At 49.3% G+C, this 19,213-nt stretch overlaps 1 protein-coding gene across 1 annotated transcript in view; it reads left to right on the top strand.

Annotated features, from left to right (window-relative positions):
- Positions 1-299: 299 nt before the first annotated feature.
- The window catches only part of Mvb12b (multivesicular body subunit 12B), a 167,315-nt gene continuing 148,401 nt past the window's right edge, over positions 300-19,213 (top strand). Inside the window, exons 1-2 of the mRNA XM_013513279.1 lie at positions 300-437; positions 13,026-13,148. Coding sequence (XP_013368733.1) covers positions 435-437; positions 13,026-13,148 — 126 coding nt within the window. The 5' untranslated portion in view covers positions 300-434. The remainder of the gene's footprint in view (positions 438-13,025; positions 13,149-19,213) is intronic.

Raw genomic sequence — 19,213 nt, 5'->3', positions numbered from 1 at the left:
GGGCTCCGTGCCCGGCCCACAGGGGACAGGCCCGGGCCGCCTCTGCAGGGCCCACCGGCCGCGGCTTCGGGTCTCGGGCTCGGCCTCGCGGGCGGGAGGCAGGAGGGGACTGGGACTCGAGTGCCAGCAGCGCCCCCAGACCCAGGCAGGGGAGGGGCGCCCCGCGCCATCTCTGCCTTCCTCGAAGGAGAGGCCAGGCGGCCCACCTGGGCACAGGCTGGGGACAGTCCTTTGATCGGCCGGGCCTGGGGTCCAGCTCTCCGTGCTCACGTGGATGCAGATCAGCGTGCACCTGACCCTCAGGCATCATCTGGGTGCTGGCCACTTCTGTGACCCGGGTACAGCAGAGAGGACACCTGGATCCTAGGGCACCTGTCTGCAGGGTGAGATGCCCAGGCGTGGGCACTCCAGGTCCAGAGTACCAGTCCCGGGGGATGGTGAGCATGCCGATGGGCACCCTGCAGTGACCCCAGTGCACCTGAGGCCCTGGGCACAACCTGGGGCAGCTGGGACCTAAGCTGGGACCTAGCACCAGGGAACATCAGACCCTCAGAGGCAGCCACAGCGGAGCACCAGGAATATCTTTGTCCTCTTTGTTACCAGCATACAATGGTTCCTAAATTATTTGCCTTTCTCCCCAGCAAAGACAAACATTCTGGGCCCCCTGTCCCCAACAGTCTGCTCAGCAGGGCACAGAGGAAGACCCCAGGAGGGCACAAGGCAAATCGCTACTGCCCCTCCTGTGCTCCCCGCCCCCACCCAAGATCCAGAGCCCTTGGTTTTCAGCCACAGAAGCAGACCGCAGGCCAGCTCCTCTTTAGAGGCCTTTGTCTCTGGTGGTTCTTTCTCAGAATAATCTCCTTGCACATTTCTGGACAGCTGGCTGGATCTCATCTCATTTTAACAGGGCTGGCAAATCTTATCAGCAACAGCAGAGAAGACTTAAGAAAGTTAGAAGATAAGCTCAGTGGAAACCTAGACTAACTGAAAAACTCAGTGTGTTCCTAAGGTTTGTCACAGGAGACACCTTTCTTGCTGGCTGGAAGTCACGTGTGGTACTTGAAGGAATTGTGCCATGCTCAGAATATTTAAGTGGGGCCTCTAGAAATGGGGCTTGTGAAAGGTCCTAGGCATCAAGATCCATGAAGAGCAGTTGATGTGGCAACTGCCAGTTCATTTGAACCTAAAACCATTTCTGTAATTCACATTTGTCATTCCTTCCTTCTAGCTTTTAGAAAGTGTAGGTTCAAGGCACTTTCTCTGCTCTACCTGCATCCTGCATCCAGTGGGCCTTCTCCACTTATAGAATATTAAACCGATAAGAAGAGATACTACACTTGATCTTAGCCAAAAGGCCAAGAAGCGATTCCACTTGCAGAATATTGTACAGCTGTTAGAGGCAGGGGCTTTAGAATTAGACCTCCTTGGGGCTGAGGATTTAGCTCAGCGGCACAGCGCCTGTCTGGCAAGCTCAAGGTTGTGAGTTCGATTCCCGGTACCAGAAAAAAACCAAAAAAACAATAAACAAAAAAACAGAATTAGATCTCCGTGTAAGTCTTGGCCTTTCTACTTCCTGTATGTTGTTGAGCGAACTAATGAACCTTTCTGAGTCTATTTCCTCATCTCTAGAGTGAAGCTAGAGACTGTATCTAAACTCCTAGGATTACGGTAATAGGTTAAGTATTGCAAGAAGAAAAATTTAGCTTAGGGCTTGCCATGTGGGAAATGATCAGTCAGAGTTAATGGTTATTTTTAAGTTTGTCAGTGATCTAATCCCAAAGAAAGCCTGTTTGTTTGCTTGTTTGTTTATATTTAGAGGGCCTTTCTGTTTGTGGTTACATTTTGTTCTTATCAGGGCAAGTAAGAATAGTGATTCAGTGAAGTGAACGCTAGGCTTGGGTGTGAGGGCCTGGGTTTGGATCTCAGGCCACCTTTTGGACCTTAGGTGACCCAGAAAAGGCCTGGAACCTTTCTGAATCCTGTTTTCTTAAGCCACTTGTGAAAGTGGCTTACAAATAAAAAACTAACCCATAAGCGTGGTCAAGAAGGCTGAACAAACTAATGGATGTGACTTCATCATGACATTTAAGTGAGATACAGCACCCAGCATTTATTTATGTTTTTGTTTGTTACTTGAGATTGAGCCTAGGGCCTTTGGCACCCTTTTTTAAATTTGTAAATTTCAAGATAAGAGTCTTCCTCAGTTGCCCAGGCTGGGCTAGAACTTGCAGTCCTCGTACCTCAGCCTCCCAACATGCTGGGATTACAGGTGTGCACCACCACACCTGCTTCAGATCCTCGTTTTGTGGGTCTGATATTTTTTGGTAGTGGCCAGGTTATCACAAAATAGAATTGAGGAATATCTTGGCTTTGTATGTGTTAGAAACCATACAACTATGTGAACACATTGCTGGTTGCCTTCTCAGGGCCTTTGAAGAGGTAAGGGAGGGACCTAGAGTTTAATCCCTAACCATTTCATGGCAGATCTGCTTCTCAGGGGTCAGAATCCAAGTAGCCTGGGCTCCTCTGCAGAAGCAGGCTGGAAGTGCTCAATGCCCCAAGAGTGACATTCTTGCTGCACTGCCAAGTAATGAAGGTGTTAGTGTTGAGCTTGGGAAATGTCAGAGTTGCTCTTATGGCGATGAAGTAACAAATGACTATGTGCTGGGATGTGGTTGGGCTGAGGACACTGGTTAGTGGGCTGTGGCTGGGTGAGCAGAGCCTCTTTTGCCAGTTGGGTGGTGAAGGGGAGGCGTGGGACCTGGGGTGAGCTGCCTGTCTGGGACTGCGGAGGCCCCTGCCGGCCTCTTTCCCTGGCCCCAGGGCTCCCCTTGGCCTTCCTCACTGGGCCGCCCTTTGGATTTGTGGTTTCTCTGTGCTTGTCTGAGCTGCTGCAGCAGCCTTGCCTGAGTTAGATCTCTTCTCCCCAGCTGCCCTGGAGGCAAAGCCACTGCGGGGTGTGCATTGCATTACCTCCCTTGTTGGGACATCCTATGGGGGCAGTGTTTGGCTTACTTGACACGCTTCTGGCGAGATGCAGAGCTTGTCCAGGTAGAAATGTGAGAGCCCTGTGGGCCTGAGGCCCAGAGCCTCACATAAGAGTTTTATGGCTCTTGGTTCCCTGAGGATAGAGGCCGTCTCCTTGGGCCTGTGGCTAGGATCTGCATGACTTTATTCTTCATAGATACAAATAATGATATAAATACAGATGCATGCATGTACACTCCCTCCCCAATACTTTACAGATCAGCAGGGCAGAATGTTCAGAAGAATACCCCTGATCCTCTAGAAGAGAGAAATACTGTAAGTGAATTCTTGAGGAGGTAACTGTGTCTGGGATGTTTATAAACATGCAGATTCCAGGGCTGGTACCCATACTTTAAGGAATCAGAAGCTCTAGGGAAGGGGCCCTGGAATCTGCATGTTTAACAAGCACTTTCACTTCCTAAAATTTAAGAACCACACATCTAGATACTTAAAAAAATTATTAGATACACAGAATATAAAATAATAGCCTCTTAGCGGAGTGTAGTAGTGCATACCTGTAATCCAAGCACTCAGGAGGTTGAGGCAGGAGAATCGCCGTGAATATAGGGCCAGCCTAGGCTACATAGTGAGTTCAAGGCCAGCCTGGACTACATATTGAGACCTTGTCTCAAAAAAAAAACAAAACAAAAAACCCCATCTTAACCATTTTAGTGGTATAGAACAGTGGCATTAAATACATTCACATTGTTATGAAACTAATCTCTAGAACTTTTTCATCTTGCAAAACTGAAACTGTACCCATTGAACAACTCTATTTCCCCTCCACACACCCCTTCGCAGGCACCATTCTTACTTTCTGCCTCGGTGCATGTGACTCCTCTAGGAGCCTCATACAACTGGAATAAGACAGTATATAACTTTTGGTGACTGGCTCATTTCACTTGCAGAATATCCTCAAGCTTTATCATGTTGTAGCATGCAGATTTCCCTTCCTTTTGAGGGCTACATAGATAGAATACTATATTCTGTCAAATATATATGCCATGTTTTGTGAATCTGTGCTGCAGATGGACACTTGAGTTGCTTTCATCTTTTGAGTTACTGTCATGAACAGTGCTGCTATGAACACGCATTTATAGGTATCTCTGAGACCCTCCTTTCACTTGTTTTGGGTATATTCCTGAGAATATATCTCTGGGTATATCTCTGAGACCCTCCTTTCACTTGTTTTGGGTATCATGCGGACATTTCGTTTTTAATTTTTTGAGGAACTGGAACGCTTTTCTGTAACATGATGGATGCTGTTTACATTCCCACCAACAGCACATCAGAATTTCCAGTTTCTCCACATCCTTGCCAGTGTAGTACTTTTATTTTCTGGTTTTGTTTGTTTGTTTTGTCTTCTGGGTAGTAGGTACCTTAATGAATGTAAGGTGATAGCCATTGTGGTTGTGTTTTGACTTGTACTACTCTAGTGACTGGTGATGTTGAATGTCTTTTCATCTGGTTGATGGCCACTTGTGTATCATCTTTGGAGAAGTGTTTATTTAGGTCCTGTATCCATTTTTCAGTTGAATAATTTGATTTTTGTTGTTGACTTCTAGGATATCTTTTATGGATTTGGAGAGTAACTCCTTATTAGATATGTGATTTGAAAATTGCTTATTTCATTCCCTAGGTTGCCTTTTCACTCTGTTGCTTATATCCATTTGCAAATTCTTGCTGCTTTATACACATTACACTCCTGTAGAGAAAATATTACCCGCTATTTCAGTTTTATGGGGTAGAAACTCAGACCTAGTTTAGTTAATTTTTGTGGTTGTTGTTTTCGTTTTTTGAGACACAGTCTCACTGTGTAGTTCAGGCTGGCTTTGACTTCACTGTATAGCTTAGGCTATCCTCGAACTTGCAGTAACCTTCCTGCCTCAGCCTCCTAGTTCTGGGATTACAGACATGTACTTGGCATGTCTGGTTAACTTATTGAAAGTCACACAGCACTAACTGTCAGAGCTGCAATTCCAGCATGGCTCTGGGACTCGAAAGCTTGCATCCTTCCCATTCCTCAGTTCTGTCTGCCACTCAGCAGCATAGGTGGCCTCAGCCAGTCTGAAGAAACAGGCATGCGGTGGGGAGAGGCGATCCACTGGAAGACCTGGGAATCCCTTTGCACACCACTGGGGCATTCCTTCCCGTGGGTCTGCATCGTTGCTTAGCCCTTAGAAAAGGCAGAGAGGTGCAGATATAGAGTTGTTTTGTTTTAATTGAGTTTAGCTGGGGTTCGTTTATTTGTTTCAGCATTTCATAGGTTTGTTTCCATGCCCATCTGCTACATGCTGCTCCCCCAATGGCCCATGTTTGTCCAGACCACCATTCCTTTATGGGTGGTGGTCTTCTGCCTGCAAGACCTGCACACTCCTTACTCTCCATCTTCCAGGAAAGCCAGCTCTTCCTCCCTGTCTTCCTGTCTCAGCAGGCAGAAGGAAGTGTCCCCTCATGTGCGGTGCTTTGGGATATTTCCTGCAGTTGGAGAGCGTTGTGTCTTGTTTATCACTTTCCCTAAGCATTGTGGAACTTGGCTGGGCAGTATCCAGTCTCAGCCCTAGCGCAGACCCATTAAATCAGAACTGGAAGGGGCTGGGGATTTAGCTCAGGGGCAAAAGCGCCTGCCTGGCAAGCACAAGGTCATGAGTTTGGTTCCCGGTACCAGAGGGGGAAAAAAAAAATCAGAACTGGAGTGGGGAGTGGGGCTGCTGTAGATTGGAAGGCTCCTTGGGGCACTCTTCTTACAGCCATCTTGGACACCCCTCGCCCCTGCCAGGCCCTCATCTAGCTCCTTGCACCCCTGAAAATGCCTGGAAGTGCCGCAGCCTCTACCCCTCCTCAGGTGCTCCCTCCTGAAGCCATGTGTGTCCTGCTGGGGACACTGGCCACTCTGTGTGGGGCTCCCACTGGAAGGGGCCAGACAAGTCTGCTGTCACTGTTGCTTCTGCTGCATATGTTTTCTCTTGGACAATTTTGAAGCAGAGGTACTTCATTCATGTTTTATCCATTCTCCATGTACTAAGTGTACATAATACACCTCTGAACAATTTTTGTCCTGCTAAAGTGTTAGAGCCCTCTGAGAGGGTGTGCATTACCTGTGTGTGTAAGCCCAGCTGTGCATGAGCACCTGTACAAGTGTGTGTGCCAACACCATGTGCTTAGTGGCTATCAGGATTGTGAGTGATACCACCTGTCTAGCTGGATAATTGAAGATCTTGGGGATGGGAGATGTGGCCCAGATTTTAAATGTTCAGGTTGGCATCTATAGGGGAGGAACTGGTATTCCTGACTGACCCATGAAAGGGAGGGAGAGACTAGGGGCCTTATTCTGAGACTGTTCTTCCTGGGAGGCTACCTTCAGGTTTGTTGTTCATTTGTTCATCAGACATTTAGTAAGTACCTACGATTAGGGACATAAATTTTGTTTTTTTTTTTGTTTGTTTGTTTGTTCGTTTTTCTCTGGTACCGGGAACCGAACTCACGACCTTGCGCTTGCCAAGCAGGTGCTTTGCCGCTGAGCTAAATCCCCAGCCCCAGGGACATAAATTTTGAATTGTGGACCAATGGTATTAGCTGGGAGCTTGTTAGAAAGGCGGCTTTCAGCAGCCCCCTTCCAGATATACAGTGTCAGGGTCTCTGGAGACGAGGCTCATGAGTATCTGTTTTAACAGCTTCTCTAGGGGATGCTTGTGCATGCTACAGTGTGATAACTCCTGCTCCCCAGTGCAGGACTGTCCATCTTCATCCCTGCTCTCCCCAGACATCTGTGGACTCTTGTGTGCTGAGCTCTATTAGGGACTGGGAACATGGGGGGATGGGTCAAGGTCAGCCACACTGGAGGCATCAGTGGAACATGCAGGTAAAGATGACTGGCAGGACACCAGATACCCACCTGGGTCTCAGGAGAAAAGTCCAGGCTGTGAAGGTTATTTTGGAAGTCATCAGCAGGCAGGTGGAATGATTAAACCACTGAATGCATGGAAAGAAACTCCCAAGACCCATGTGCAAGTCAAAGTGTGGCCGGGATGATCATCCCAAAGCCAGGTGTTGTGATGATTCTGGCCTGGGAGCCTATTCGCCTGGCGCTGAGGTGACATACAGTCATTCTCACTGTACAGACCCTGTCTGTCAAGACAAGGGTGTGACTCCTCTGATGGCATTGAACACTCAAGGGACCATAGTTCTTGGGGTCTCCCGGGATGGTTTCATTTGCAGGGCATCTGCCTTTTTTTGTTGTTGTTGTTCTGTACGGGACAACATGGCACTCTGATGGGAGCCGTGATAGGAGTAGAGACCAGGACAACTCTCACTTCCAGTGATCATGAGCAAGTTGGGGTCGTGCTCACGTAGGTGCTAAAGGGTGTCCCACCCTTGAACAGTGTTCCCTGGCCTGTGTAGAGTCAAGTCTGTATGGAGCAGGGCTTTGGCCTGGGCATCGCTATAAACTTGGTCCTGGGTTTATTTTTAGGGAGGGAATTCTGGGCTGTGGCATTGCCCTGTGCCAGGTGCAACCTGAGCCCTAGACCTGCCTGTCCTGATTTTTGGAAACTGAGAATGGTCATCAAATGGTTAATATAAACCTAAGCATAGGTCAGATTGAATTTGAGTGTTCGTCCATCAGGTTCTCCTATTAAAAGAAACAGACCTTTAGTGGGAGGAAAGGAAATGCCCACAATTGTTAGTTTCCTAGCTGGAAAATTCTTTGTGATCCTGGAGAGCTTAGATAAATATGTGTGGTAGTTCTCCAATATCAGAGCAGCCCTCCTGGCAGCCTGTGGCGTGCTACCACCTGACTCTCCCTAAAAGCATTTGTCCAAGGAATTTGAATGCTGGCTGGTCTTCGGGTTATCTGTCTAGACCAAAGGGCAAGGGGTGCTGGTGCTGTCCTAAGGTTCCACAGCAGACGCAGCACAGTCTGTGCACTGTTCCCCTCGGACGGCCCGAGACTCAGCTGCCCACATGTCCTGTGCTGCTGGCCCCTGCCTCAGCTCGCAGCTCTGAGGAGCTGGGTCTCTGCACCTTTGCTGCAGAGAAGTGGCTGGCTGTGTGTTTCTGTGCTCCCACCTTTGGGATGGGGATGTGTCCTTCTGCGCCTTGCTTGGAGCTTTGTCAGTAGAAAGGGCTGCCACGGGGAACAGGGAGGCACTTCCCCACGACACCCACTGTAGCAGCAGCTTTAATCTGGGGACAGCCTGGTCCCAGTGGCGATCCTATGCTTGTGCTGTATCCCATAGTGAGTGAAATATTTGAAATATTTATTTCTTTCCTTTCCCCAGCCCTGCAAGTGGGTAGATTTGGGCAGACAGTTTATGTCTTTGGTGCCCTTGACTTTGGATTTCAAGCAAGCTGATTACAGGTTTATCCTTCTATAGGGACTTAATTAACCCACTGATTTTTGTCATTTCAATTACAGGAGCCCAATTTAACCTGCCCCCCCTTCCCTTAGTACTTTGAAATTACTCTCCTCAAAAGTTGTGCAGTCGTGCCTTAGACCCAGGCGCACAACCCTGGCGCCGCTTCTGAGCTGGCCTTCCTAGCTCGGCAGGGAGGCTGAGATGGCAGGGAGGCCAGACACCTCCTTTGAAGGCGGCACCCCCTTCCCCCTGCAGCGCTGGCCCTTGAAAGCACTTTAAACTCCTCGGCCCACATCCCGCCGCTGGAAGGGCCTCGGTGGAGAGAGAGGTCTGAGCGTTGTTAGTTGGGTTTTGATTTCAGTACTGGAGTTGATAAAACGAGATAAACCCCAGGCTCACTAGGGCCGTGGAAATTAAACAGAGATGATATCAAAGTTCCCCTGAGTTTTCAGCTGTGATACAGTAGCTTAGTTTTCTCCCAGACTGGGGCCGGGAGGCAGGCCTTTGATTCTGAAACAATGTTCAGCATCAGTTCAGCCCACCACTGCTGACTTTTAGGGATTAAGCTCACTGTTGTGGTAATTCTTTGATCAGCTACAAGGGAGCAGTGTGCCGTCTGTGTGAAGGGGCTTCATAGTTAAAGTTCATTTCTCTGTGAGCCTGGATGACAGCACTGGCGAGGGCCTTCCCCAGCACTGTCTGCAGCGCTCCCAGCATTCGCGGGCAGCTGGCCTCCTCACCGCCCTATCTGTCCTGCAGCGCAAGTTGACCATGGCAGGGGGACGAAATCCTCCTGGCTTGGGGAACATCTCATCTGCGTCCTCCCCATCTCACCCAGTCCACACACACACATGTGCACACACAGTGCATATGCGTGTACACACATGGCAGCACAGACATGCCTTGGGGAGGAAGGTCTCGGGCAGGCCCAAGAACAGCTGCCTGAAGTCAGGCCTTGGAATGATCTAGGCTATAGGCCTGCCCAGGGGAATTGAGACTAGATAACTCGAGAGGCTAAATTAGGATAGCCCAAGGTCATTGTGCCCATGCCCAAGAGCAGACATGACTCACAGGTGCCCAGTACCTTCCTTCTTTAGCTGGCCTGTGTGGAGAACCAACTTGATTTCAGATGGGCTAAATGTTAAAGCTCTTAAAAAAATCTCAACATCTGCTATCTCGCCACCCAAACATGGGGTCCGTACTTGGCTTTCCCTGTAGAGACCCTCCTTGCAGCCACAGCTGGATGGCACAGGTTTCCCCATTTGGCTCCCCTCCTCTGGTTGGCCCCAGGACTCGCGGTGGGTAATGGAGCCCCTGTGTGCCGTCGATCCTGCATGTACCAGGCCATAGATCAACCTGTTCCCTCCCGTGCTGTGCTCGGATCTCCCTCATTAGGCCTGAATTTACCTCCATCCTACACAAACATGGCCTTAGCTCATTTTTATTGTTGTAAATTATTTATGAGGGGACTGTTGAATCTTGAAACTGAGGTGCAAGGGAAATTAATCCCATGTTACTTTTATCTTTCTGTACTTTTCTGCCCTTGTTTGACTTATTGAGCTGTGGCCAGAGAAAAAAGAGCTTTGGCATTTTAAAATATAATTAGTGTTGAAACTGCTTTCTCGATTGGGTGGGATGTTGGGCTGTGAGCACAGAGTAATGCAAAGCGGACCCGACTGGGGAGAGGTGCACCTCTGCTGGCTGCAGCCACATGGTGTCTGAGAACCGGGACCTTAGTTTCCTCTCCCGTAAAATTGGGATAACATGGCCCACCTGCTAAGTCCAGCGTGCGCGTTAACTGAGAAGGAGCCTAAGGAAGCTTTTTAACTTTTGCAAAGCGCTGTACAAATGCAACAGAGATGTATTTGCATGTTGCATGCAGTTAGGATGTGGAGTTGCAGATGCAGGCAGACCAGGAAGGGGATTCCATCTCCTGCTGAGACGGGAGCAGGCCTTACTCTACGGGGGCCTCCGAAGTTATGTTGTAGCATAGTCACCTCAGGTTAATGTTGGCCTTAAGCACCTCACTCCCTTGCCCTCCCTGCCCTACTCAGATTTGCTCTCTGGGCTCACACTCCTGGCCTCTTCCTCCCCTTGGCAGAGGCCTGGCCCGCAACCCTGGGCGGCTGAGGATGCGCGGTGCCATCCCTTCTGGCTCCAGGCTCCAAGCAGCCGGTGGAAATGCAGAGTGCTAGTTAATAAATGGCCTTTTGTTAGGAAGGTCAATTGAAGTGACGGTGGAGACGCTGTTAAAAGTAATTTGCAGTCAGAAAATATGTAATTCAGGGCAAGCAGCTTTGAGCGATGGCCTCTGCCATGGATATCTTGGGCGTTTCTCATTAAAAGCTTCCTTGGCTGGTGGTGGGGCTCCCTCCGCCGCAGTGGAGTGGGCCGCAGCCCCGCACGGAGAGCAGCCATTTGTCTCTGTTTCACAAAGGCTGCCTCATCCCCAGGGCACCGCAACTGGGGGAAGAGGGAAGGGGGAAGGGGAAGGGGCGGGTGCGCGTGGAGATGCGCTGCGCTCTGCCGGCCCCTGGCTGCTGGGCAGGCTGGGCGCCTGCACTGCCGCCCGGCTCTTTGTCTGCCTCAGCTGGAGGCCGCCTGCAGCCATCTTGGGAGCTGCTGCTGGGCCGCCTCCGCAGGAGCATCCCCGAGCATCTTCTCCTTGAGAGCGATTTGCCCTCCTGCAATTGGTAGTGTGCGGCAGAGCATCTCGGTGCCTGGCCGAGCACATGTGACCGGAGGACAGGAATCCATCAGCAAATACGATATTTCTTACTTAGGCTTGCCTTCTCTCTCCCTTTCTCTCTTCCCTTCCTCTTCTCCCTCCCTCCTTTTCTCTTTTTTCTCAGCTTTTTCTTTCTCTTCCCCTATCTCTCTCTCTCTGATGGTAAAGGCAATACTATCTTTAAAAAAAAAAAAAACTTCACCTCACATGTTCTTTATTAAATTCACAGCATGATATTTAGCACTGGCAGAATCCGTACATTCTGTTAATGAGTTGTTAATTGCAAAGCATTTTTGGTAACCAGCAGCAGGTACCAATATTTTGCAAACTGCAGCAACATTACGTTCATGTTCCCAATAATACAGGATTTTTCAAGTGCAGACACTTTTTGGTCGGCGCGTGCTTTAGATCAGGCAGGTGCAGATATTTAACTGGAAACCTATATTGGGGGCATGCATACGCCATCACTCGATAAATATTTACTCACTGCCTACTGGGTGCAGGAAGCACTAAGCCCCGTGCTTTATGAAGATAAGCCTGGCTGGTGAATGAAATTGGAAAATAGGAAATGATACAGTGATTCGGTGTGGTCTCCACCCCCTGCCCTGGCCCTCTATAGGCTTGTTTTCAGTAGAAGTAAAGCCTGCTTAGTTTCTCTTTTGTCATAAACAGAAGCTGAGAGCGCAGCTGTGCCAGGCACCTCCTAGCATATTGGGGACTTGGCTCCGTTGCACTGACGAGCCTGTTTCCAGAGCCTTTTGTGGGTTCTGCTGAGTACATGGGTGGCTTGCATGCGGCATTTTGATTGTCCCTATTTAGGAGGCTGCAGTCATTTTTAGTGTCCTCTACCTTTTGTGATTCTAGGCTGAGAGGTAAGAATGCTCCTCCTGCTTGCCTGCCTGCCTGCCTGCCTCCTTAGGGTGTCTGGTTTGCTTTCAAAGCAGTAACCAGCCCTGAGAGAGCTGGCAGACCTACAGCCAGCGGAGTTTAATTGCTGCAGAAGGAGGTGGAATTTAACTTGCTCTTTTTCACTGCTTGTCCTTGTAAAAGTACTTAAAGCATTTACATAAGGTGTTGCCTTTTTTATTTGCTTCCTGGTGGCATGGCCACTCGGGCTGGCCAGGCCCAGTGCTGTCCATATTGCACCTGTCTCCTCTAGTCCTGTCAAGAGGCTGCAGCAGCAGAATAATAATTCCACCCGCTCACCCCCTTTCAACCAAAGCGCTCGGCAAAAGTTAGGGTCATTGTTTGTATTTAGCTCTGAGTAGGTGCCCTTGTGACCTGTGCGACCTCTCTAGGCTTCTCATTTACATGGCTCCTTTAGTTCTTGTGTCAGCTCTGAGGGTGTTGGAATCATCGCCTCACTTTATAGGTGAGAAAATTGAGTTTCTAAGAGGTTCAATTTCTTGCTTAAAGTCACCAGCTTGTACATCATGGAGCCTAGACTCTTCCTTTGCCCCATGCCCAAAACACTTTTCTTCTCCATGTTTGCAAAGCTCCTTGTGTGCTTGCAGACCTCTGCCTGCAGAAAGTCCAATCTCAGCGCGGTAGAGGCTCTAGTTTGGAAGCCTGTGCCTCTATTAGGCCGGATCGTAAAAGGAGAGAAACAGAAGCTGTGTTAGACTTAGCTATGTTTGATTTATCCTCAGAGGAGCTACGGGTATCTATTCAGAAATCAGGTAACTGGTGATAGAGTTAAGAATGACATGTTTTGGGGCTTGCATCAAAATACCTCCTGAGATCAAGGATTGTCCAAAGCTCACTTGAGAAGAACAACGGTCAGAGTAGAGGTGATTGGAATACTTGATCTGAGGAAAGGACCATTTGCCCCAAGATTCTGGTTCTGTCTGTGTGTATTGCTCACGTGGAACATTATTTGAATGTTGTGCTTTCTTTTTCCTTTTCTGAACCAGGAACAATCCACCATGCCTGAAGTTAAAGACCTTTCGGAAGCCTTGCCAGAGATGTCGATGGACCCCATCACGGGAGTCGGGGTGGTGGCTTCCCGGAACCGAGCCCCAACGGGCTATGATGTAGTAAGTCAGGACACTAGTTTGTACATTTTGCTCACTGACTGTACACATATTCACTTCTTGTATCCAGGAGTCTCTGACCTGTGTGTAAGGTGTTCTTCCCCGTAGAGACTTAAGATAATCAGCTCGGGGAGGTCATTGCTGGTGAGAGGCCATGGCCAATGTCCTGGCTGGGGAGTCAGAAGACCCGAGCTCATCAGGGCCGTTTCCTGGCTTGGGGTGTGGTTGAGCCATTTAACCTCCTGTGATGATCATTTTCACCTTCTATAAAATTAAGAGGTTGGATTCATTGACTTCCAAAGTCACCTCTAGTTGTCACATTTCGTGAAAAGGATCCAGGACCCTGGGAAAGATTCTGCCCAGTGAACTCACTTAGAGTCCCTAGAAGCCTGGAGGGCAAGTAGCTTTATCTCCACTTTGCCAACTGGGAGAACCCAAGCCCAGAGATGTGACGTGACAGAAGCCCAGTCCTTGGGTACATTAATCAGGACCAGACCTCCTCCCAGGTGAGGTGCGTGACAAACCACAGCATAACAGTCTCGCAGAGAGCTTCCTTGCTTTTCAGCAGACATTTGTGCTGTGTTCAGTAGTCGTGTGGATTGGGACTAGTTATTTTGTTGTTTCAATAGATAAGTTCCAATTTAGGCAGAGCTTAAAAAGTGCAGAGTGACCTTAGGAGGGTATAGTAATGACTATCATCATGTGTTTTGAGATTCTAAGGTGATCTTATTTTTACTTTTCTCATTTTGTTTATGACAACATTTTATCCTTGTTCTTTGAAAATGTGCACCAAGAATACATAAAAATAGTGACTAGATTAGTGTCTGCTGTTCCTGGGGTAGAAAGGCCCGGATGCTTGGTCTTAGAGAAGCCCCAAGGTAGGGATTCTCAACCTCCGCACTGTTGACATTTGGAGCCAGATAATCAGATAATTCTTTGCTGTGGGCTGCTCTTGTGCATCTAATGGCGTTTAGCAGTGTTCTTGGCCTCTATCCAGTCAATGCCAATAGCAGCTGCTCTTTCTCCTTCGGAGACGGCAGTCAGATATGTCTCCAGACATTTCCCAGTGTCCCCAAGAGGAAAGGGTGAGTGGGCACAATCCGCCCCCACTGGAAGTCACTGCAGTCAAGGCAGGTGCTTTCTTGGGCCCTTCAGGGCTGGTTCCTGGGTGTACACCGAGGAGCCTGTTCAAGTGTTGCCCATCACTTTCCCAATGGTTTGAAAGCCTATAAACATTTTAAAACTGAAAGAACGAAGGAATCTTTTTTGACAAAGATCTGAGTCTTACCTGCTGCCTGTCTTCAAAGCCCCGTTGGAATGTATAACTTTCCATAAAATAGAATCATTAGCTGTGGCGTTGTGCCATAAAACCCTTGGGGGAAGCTAATAAAAACGTTCCTGATTTGAGAAGCCAAAGTGTCTTTTGATGAATGAGGTCTGACGCAGTGCACTGTGAATCAAGGCGGGGCTGGCTCATGGTCTGTAGGAGAGCAGGCGCCAGGGTCCCTCTCTTGGGAGGTTTAGAGGGAGCTCCAGCCCTGGGTCTGGGTCTCGACTCTCCCTGCGGTCCTCGCGCCAATCTGTATCTGTAACATTCTGTTTGTTCCTTTGGGGTCACTGCGAGTACTTGGCTAGTGGGCGGCAGATGCCCTTTGGCAGTTTGGTTTTCTGAAAGTCTTGCTAAGCCTGACAAGAGCACAATCTATCCCTATCATTTTCTCCTAACATCGAGCTCAGGGCAGAAGAGCGCAGTGTCAAATGGATGAAATTAATAAGCACATTTCATGATCATGCTGTACCATGCATTTTAGTGGAAGGTGAGCAGGGCAAGGGGCTTGAGCTAGCTCGCCTGGTAATTACCCAGCCTGCAGGCTCCCTCTAAGAGCCCTTGGGGAGAGGGTGAGAAGGTGGGAGTCAGCTCTTTGTTCTGGCCTCTGGACTCTTTTCAGATAAGCCTCTCATTCCCCAGAGGTCTGGCCCTGAGATCAAGAGTTCAAGGGGAATGGCGCAGAGGGCAGAGTGAGAAGAGGTATTTCCCCATATTTTCATCTGGAGTTCCATATTAAGTCAACATCCAGACCAAAGGGCGGGATATGTTTTGGTGGCCAGCTGCAGGAATGCCAGGGCAGAAGTACAGAGGACGAGGGAGCCCTGTGCGCATCGTGTTGAGGCCCTCCTGCCTGCTTGCCGTGTGGGCTGTGGGATTAATCTCTCCCTGCACAGAGTGGGCTAAGCAGTGTGACCCCCCAGCCCTGCAGGTCAAGCACCAGATGGGCTGCTGGCCCTGAGCTGCACAACTGCTTCAAAATGGGCTTGAAGTAAAAGAAGCCAGAGGTTCATTTATAAAAATTTAATTTAATGATCTCCCTTCTCTCTGGATCAGGGAAGCTTCTCTGGGTAGGGGCTGGGGATTATTTGCTAAACTTCTTGATTTATTGTTCCTATTTCTGTAGTCTGTAGTCTCCCCTGAACCCTCCACCCCCTTGAGTCCTGTAGCCACGTGCTCAGATCTGGGTGTGACTGGGGCTCACAGTCCCTACTGTCAGAGATCAGGGTGAGTCTGGTGCTTGTGATGCCGCCGGGCAGTGCACGGCATAACGACTGTGTTGCAGGTGCTGTTTCATCGTGGGTTGACGGTTCACTTCTGGACGATTGCAGTGCCGCAGAGCACTTCACGCTGTAGCCCCCATGCATGCATGGTATTTAACCTTTGATTTCCCGCTCACTCTGGATTTTGCGATGCCTAAGAGGAGGATCATTTTGGGGTATATTTCTGTGTATTTCCTAGGATATACGTCCTACCTTTTACATACACCTTTTAGCTTTTAAGCAAGTGCTTACAACTGGAGGCTACAATGCTATACGTACAGGATAATGTGACTTTGTGCCATTACGCCTGTGAGCTCCCTTTTCCATATTTCCAACATCCTACACTCCCCTTCAGTTTTTTTGTTGTTGTTTTGGTTTTTTTTGTAAAAGAATTACTCGTCCTTCAAAATTCAGTTCACGTAGCTCCTTGGTGAAACTTTTCCTGGCCAGTGTTCTTTTATTTACTCATTAGTTCCACAGATATTTACTGACCATCTCCTACTGTCCAAGGCACCAGAAGTTTAGGGCTCAGGAGGAAGCGGGGCTGTATAAAGCAAGAGGTCAGAGGTGAAGACAGGCAGATGACTGGGGCCCAGTACTGAGTTTGGCTATTTTTTTTTTTTGGTGGGGGGTAGTTCAGTAAAGGATTTGAAGGAAAAGAGGTTCTTAGTTGAATTTGTATTTTCAAAAGTTCAGGTGATATATAGAGCAAGGAAGTAATTGGAGGGGACAGGCCTCGAGGCAGTGGCTGAGTTTAGAGGCGCCGTATTAGTGCGCAGGTAGGAGGCCCACACCTGGCCGTGGAAGGAAGGAAATGGAAGTAGGTGGATGGGAACCCCGGTACATACTCTTGGACAGAAGAGAGGATGGCAAGTTGGGAGTTGGGTGCAGAGGTGAGGAAAAGGAAAGATGAGAACGACATAAGGATGTCTTCCTGGGCAACTGGGTAGACACTGAGGTTCTCTGTGGAGATAGTAACACAGGCAGCCAGGGAGTTTGGGGACAAGCAGGACCAGTTTGGGACTTGTATGAATCCAAGTAGAGTCCTAATTCTGAAGGTCTGCAGAGAAGTCTCAGGGTGATCATGTGACAAGGACTAGGCCCAGCGGGGCTCACCCGGGGAGAGGCTGCAGAATCGGGAGAGATGTGTGACACGCCAGACCCGCAGCTGAGTCCCATGGATTGTTGCGGATTGAGGAGGGGCAGAGAAGGCCCAGAAGCAAGACCAGAGTGGACTTGAGGAGCAAGTGGATGGTGACAGCGAGAGCAGAGTATGGATGGCCTTTGAGGAAGGGAGACCCGGGGAAGGTGGTAGCTAGAGGATGATATGACATCAGGAGCCTTCCCACCTTTGCTTGACGGTGGGCAAGTGTGGAGTGTGCTTAGCTGTTTATGAGAAGGAGCCAGAGTGGGGGTTGATGCAGAAGGAGTGACTGGTGAAGGGCAGAGAAGCTGGGGCTGCCCGAGCCCAGTCAGAGGCTTAGGAGGTGAAGTTTGTGGAACTGTTGCTCATTCCTGCAGCTGGGTGTTGGGAAGCTGGCCTCGGTCACGGCCCCTGAACCGCACCAGGCCTCCATGGCAGCATGGGGACACCACAAGTCAGCACTTCTCCACCTCATTCTCTCTGCCTCTGGCTCCCTTCTTTCAATAGTGTTGAAACTGATCAGGCAACAAATGGTCTCTCAAAACTCCTTGAGGCTGGATAACTTGTATATGTCCAAAATGTATCCGAAAGTTTTGAATAAATGGGGTTTCAGATGCTTGAACTGTCCAGTGTGAGAGGCTGTGGAGAAGCCAGGGGAAATCAGCTCCTCTCTGGGCCAGTGGCCTGGTTTAGGATGTGTAGGGAAGGGTCATTTTGAAATCCTAAATTTTACTTGAAGGTCTATTTTTCATGTACTGAAGCAGAAAAAGAAAGAAAATAAAAGCTACTCATTGCTAAAACAGTTTCAGAAAAGCACGTATTTTTATGTAGTACTTAAGGAATTAAAGAACGTCATGAAAAGCCAGTGAAGATGGTAACATCATCTTTGGTAAAAGCATATGGCAGATGTCAGGTGGAAAGTGAGATGGTCATATGTGTGGCCGGGTCACAGCTGTCACGAGGTCTCCAGAAAGCCTAAGTTGTGGTGGGAGGCCACAAGCAGGGCAGGAAAACCACCCTGGTTCCTCAGGGCCAGAGGACAGCGAGGACCCAGAGCCTGAGGCTGTTGCTGTGCTGTGACCGCCCCCACCCAGTGGGTGAGAAGCCAACCAGGGCATCGCCTGCTCCTGCGTCTGCCACCTCCTGCACAGCGCTTTGCTGGCGGCCGGCTGAGGGGGGCGCTCCAGGGTCCCCTGAGTAGAGAAATAACCACGGGCTCACAGACTGGTTTATTTTCAGGACCAGAGCTTGACTGATACAAAGCACCAGGTGTTCCTCCTTTTTGTTTTCATAGAAAATATATTAAATTCAGATTTACTGAAAACTCAGAAAGTGGTTTTATGGCCAGCCCTTGGGCCTTTGTTTCCTGTGGCCTGCACCAGCAGACATCTGTTAACTGCCTCCTCTTCTCCCTCCACTGGTCCTTGTTAACCTGTGGAGCGGGGCCCGGGGGACAAGGCTGCTCTTCAGAGGAAGGACATGGCTTGCCCAGCACAAGACCTGGGTCAGAGGTGTTCATGGTGGCTGCCATCTTGATGACCCCATTGGATATGGTGGCTTCCACTGCCTGGTGGCAGAGCAGCTGGTCTTGTCTTTCTCCAGGCTTCCTTCTCCTACCAACCATGAATTTTCAGTGTTGACCCAAGTGACTTGAGTTCCCACCAGTGACTTCACAGTGGATTCGTCAGGACAGCAGAGGGGACTCGCAGTGCAGGGCCACGTGGAGAGGAGCGAGGGAGTGAGTGAGGGGAGTAAGAGCCTGCGTGTGGTATCTGGGGGAAAGGCAAGGGAAGCAGCTAGCACACTGAGGATATCTAGTTCGAGTCATTTTGGTGGACTCTGGGTCACAGAGGTGGCTCCCCGTTGTCAGGAACCTGGCTCCTGGGTTCCATAGGGCAGGGAACTGTGGGAGCCAGTGAGAGGAGGCAGCAGGAGTATGACTGGTTTGTATGTTAAAAGTGCAGTAGTAGGCAAGTCACTTCCTGTCTCTACAAATTAGCTAAATTGGAAGGAATGGTCCTTGCCTGGGTCTACAAAACCCCAAGATACCAAAACAGCATAAAATATACGGGAGAAAAACCCTCACACTGCAGTTCCCATCACCGTGAAGATTCCCTCATGTTACCCCTTTATAGTCATGCTTCTCCCCACCACCCTCTCCTCTCAAACCCCAATAATCACTAATGTGGTCTCCATTTCTATAATTTTTTCATTTCAGAAATGTTGTATAAGCTAGGCATGGACGCATGCCTGTAAGCCTAGCATTAGGGAGGCAGAGCCGCAAGGATCGCAGTGAATTCAAGGCCAGCCTAGACTCGGTAGTGAGTTCAAGGCC

Source organism: Chinchilla lanigera, unplaced genomic scaffold (assembly GCF_000276665.1).
Source record: "Chinchilla lanigera isolate Chin_1 unplaced genomic scaffold, ChiLan1.0 scaffold00018, whole genome shotgun sequence".
Taxonomy (NCBI): domain Eukaryota; kingdom Metazoa; phylum Chordata; class Mammalia; order Rodentia; family Chinchillidae; genus Chinchilla; species Chinchilla lanigera.
The sequence above is the reverse complement of the archived record's forward strand: the minus strand, read 5'-3'. Positions and strand labels throughout refer to the sequence as shown.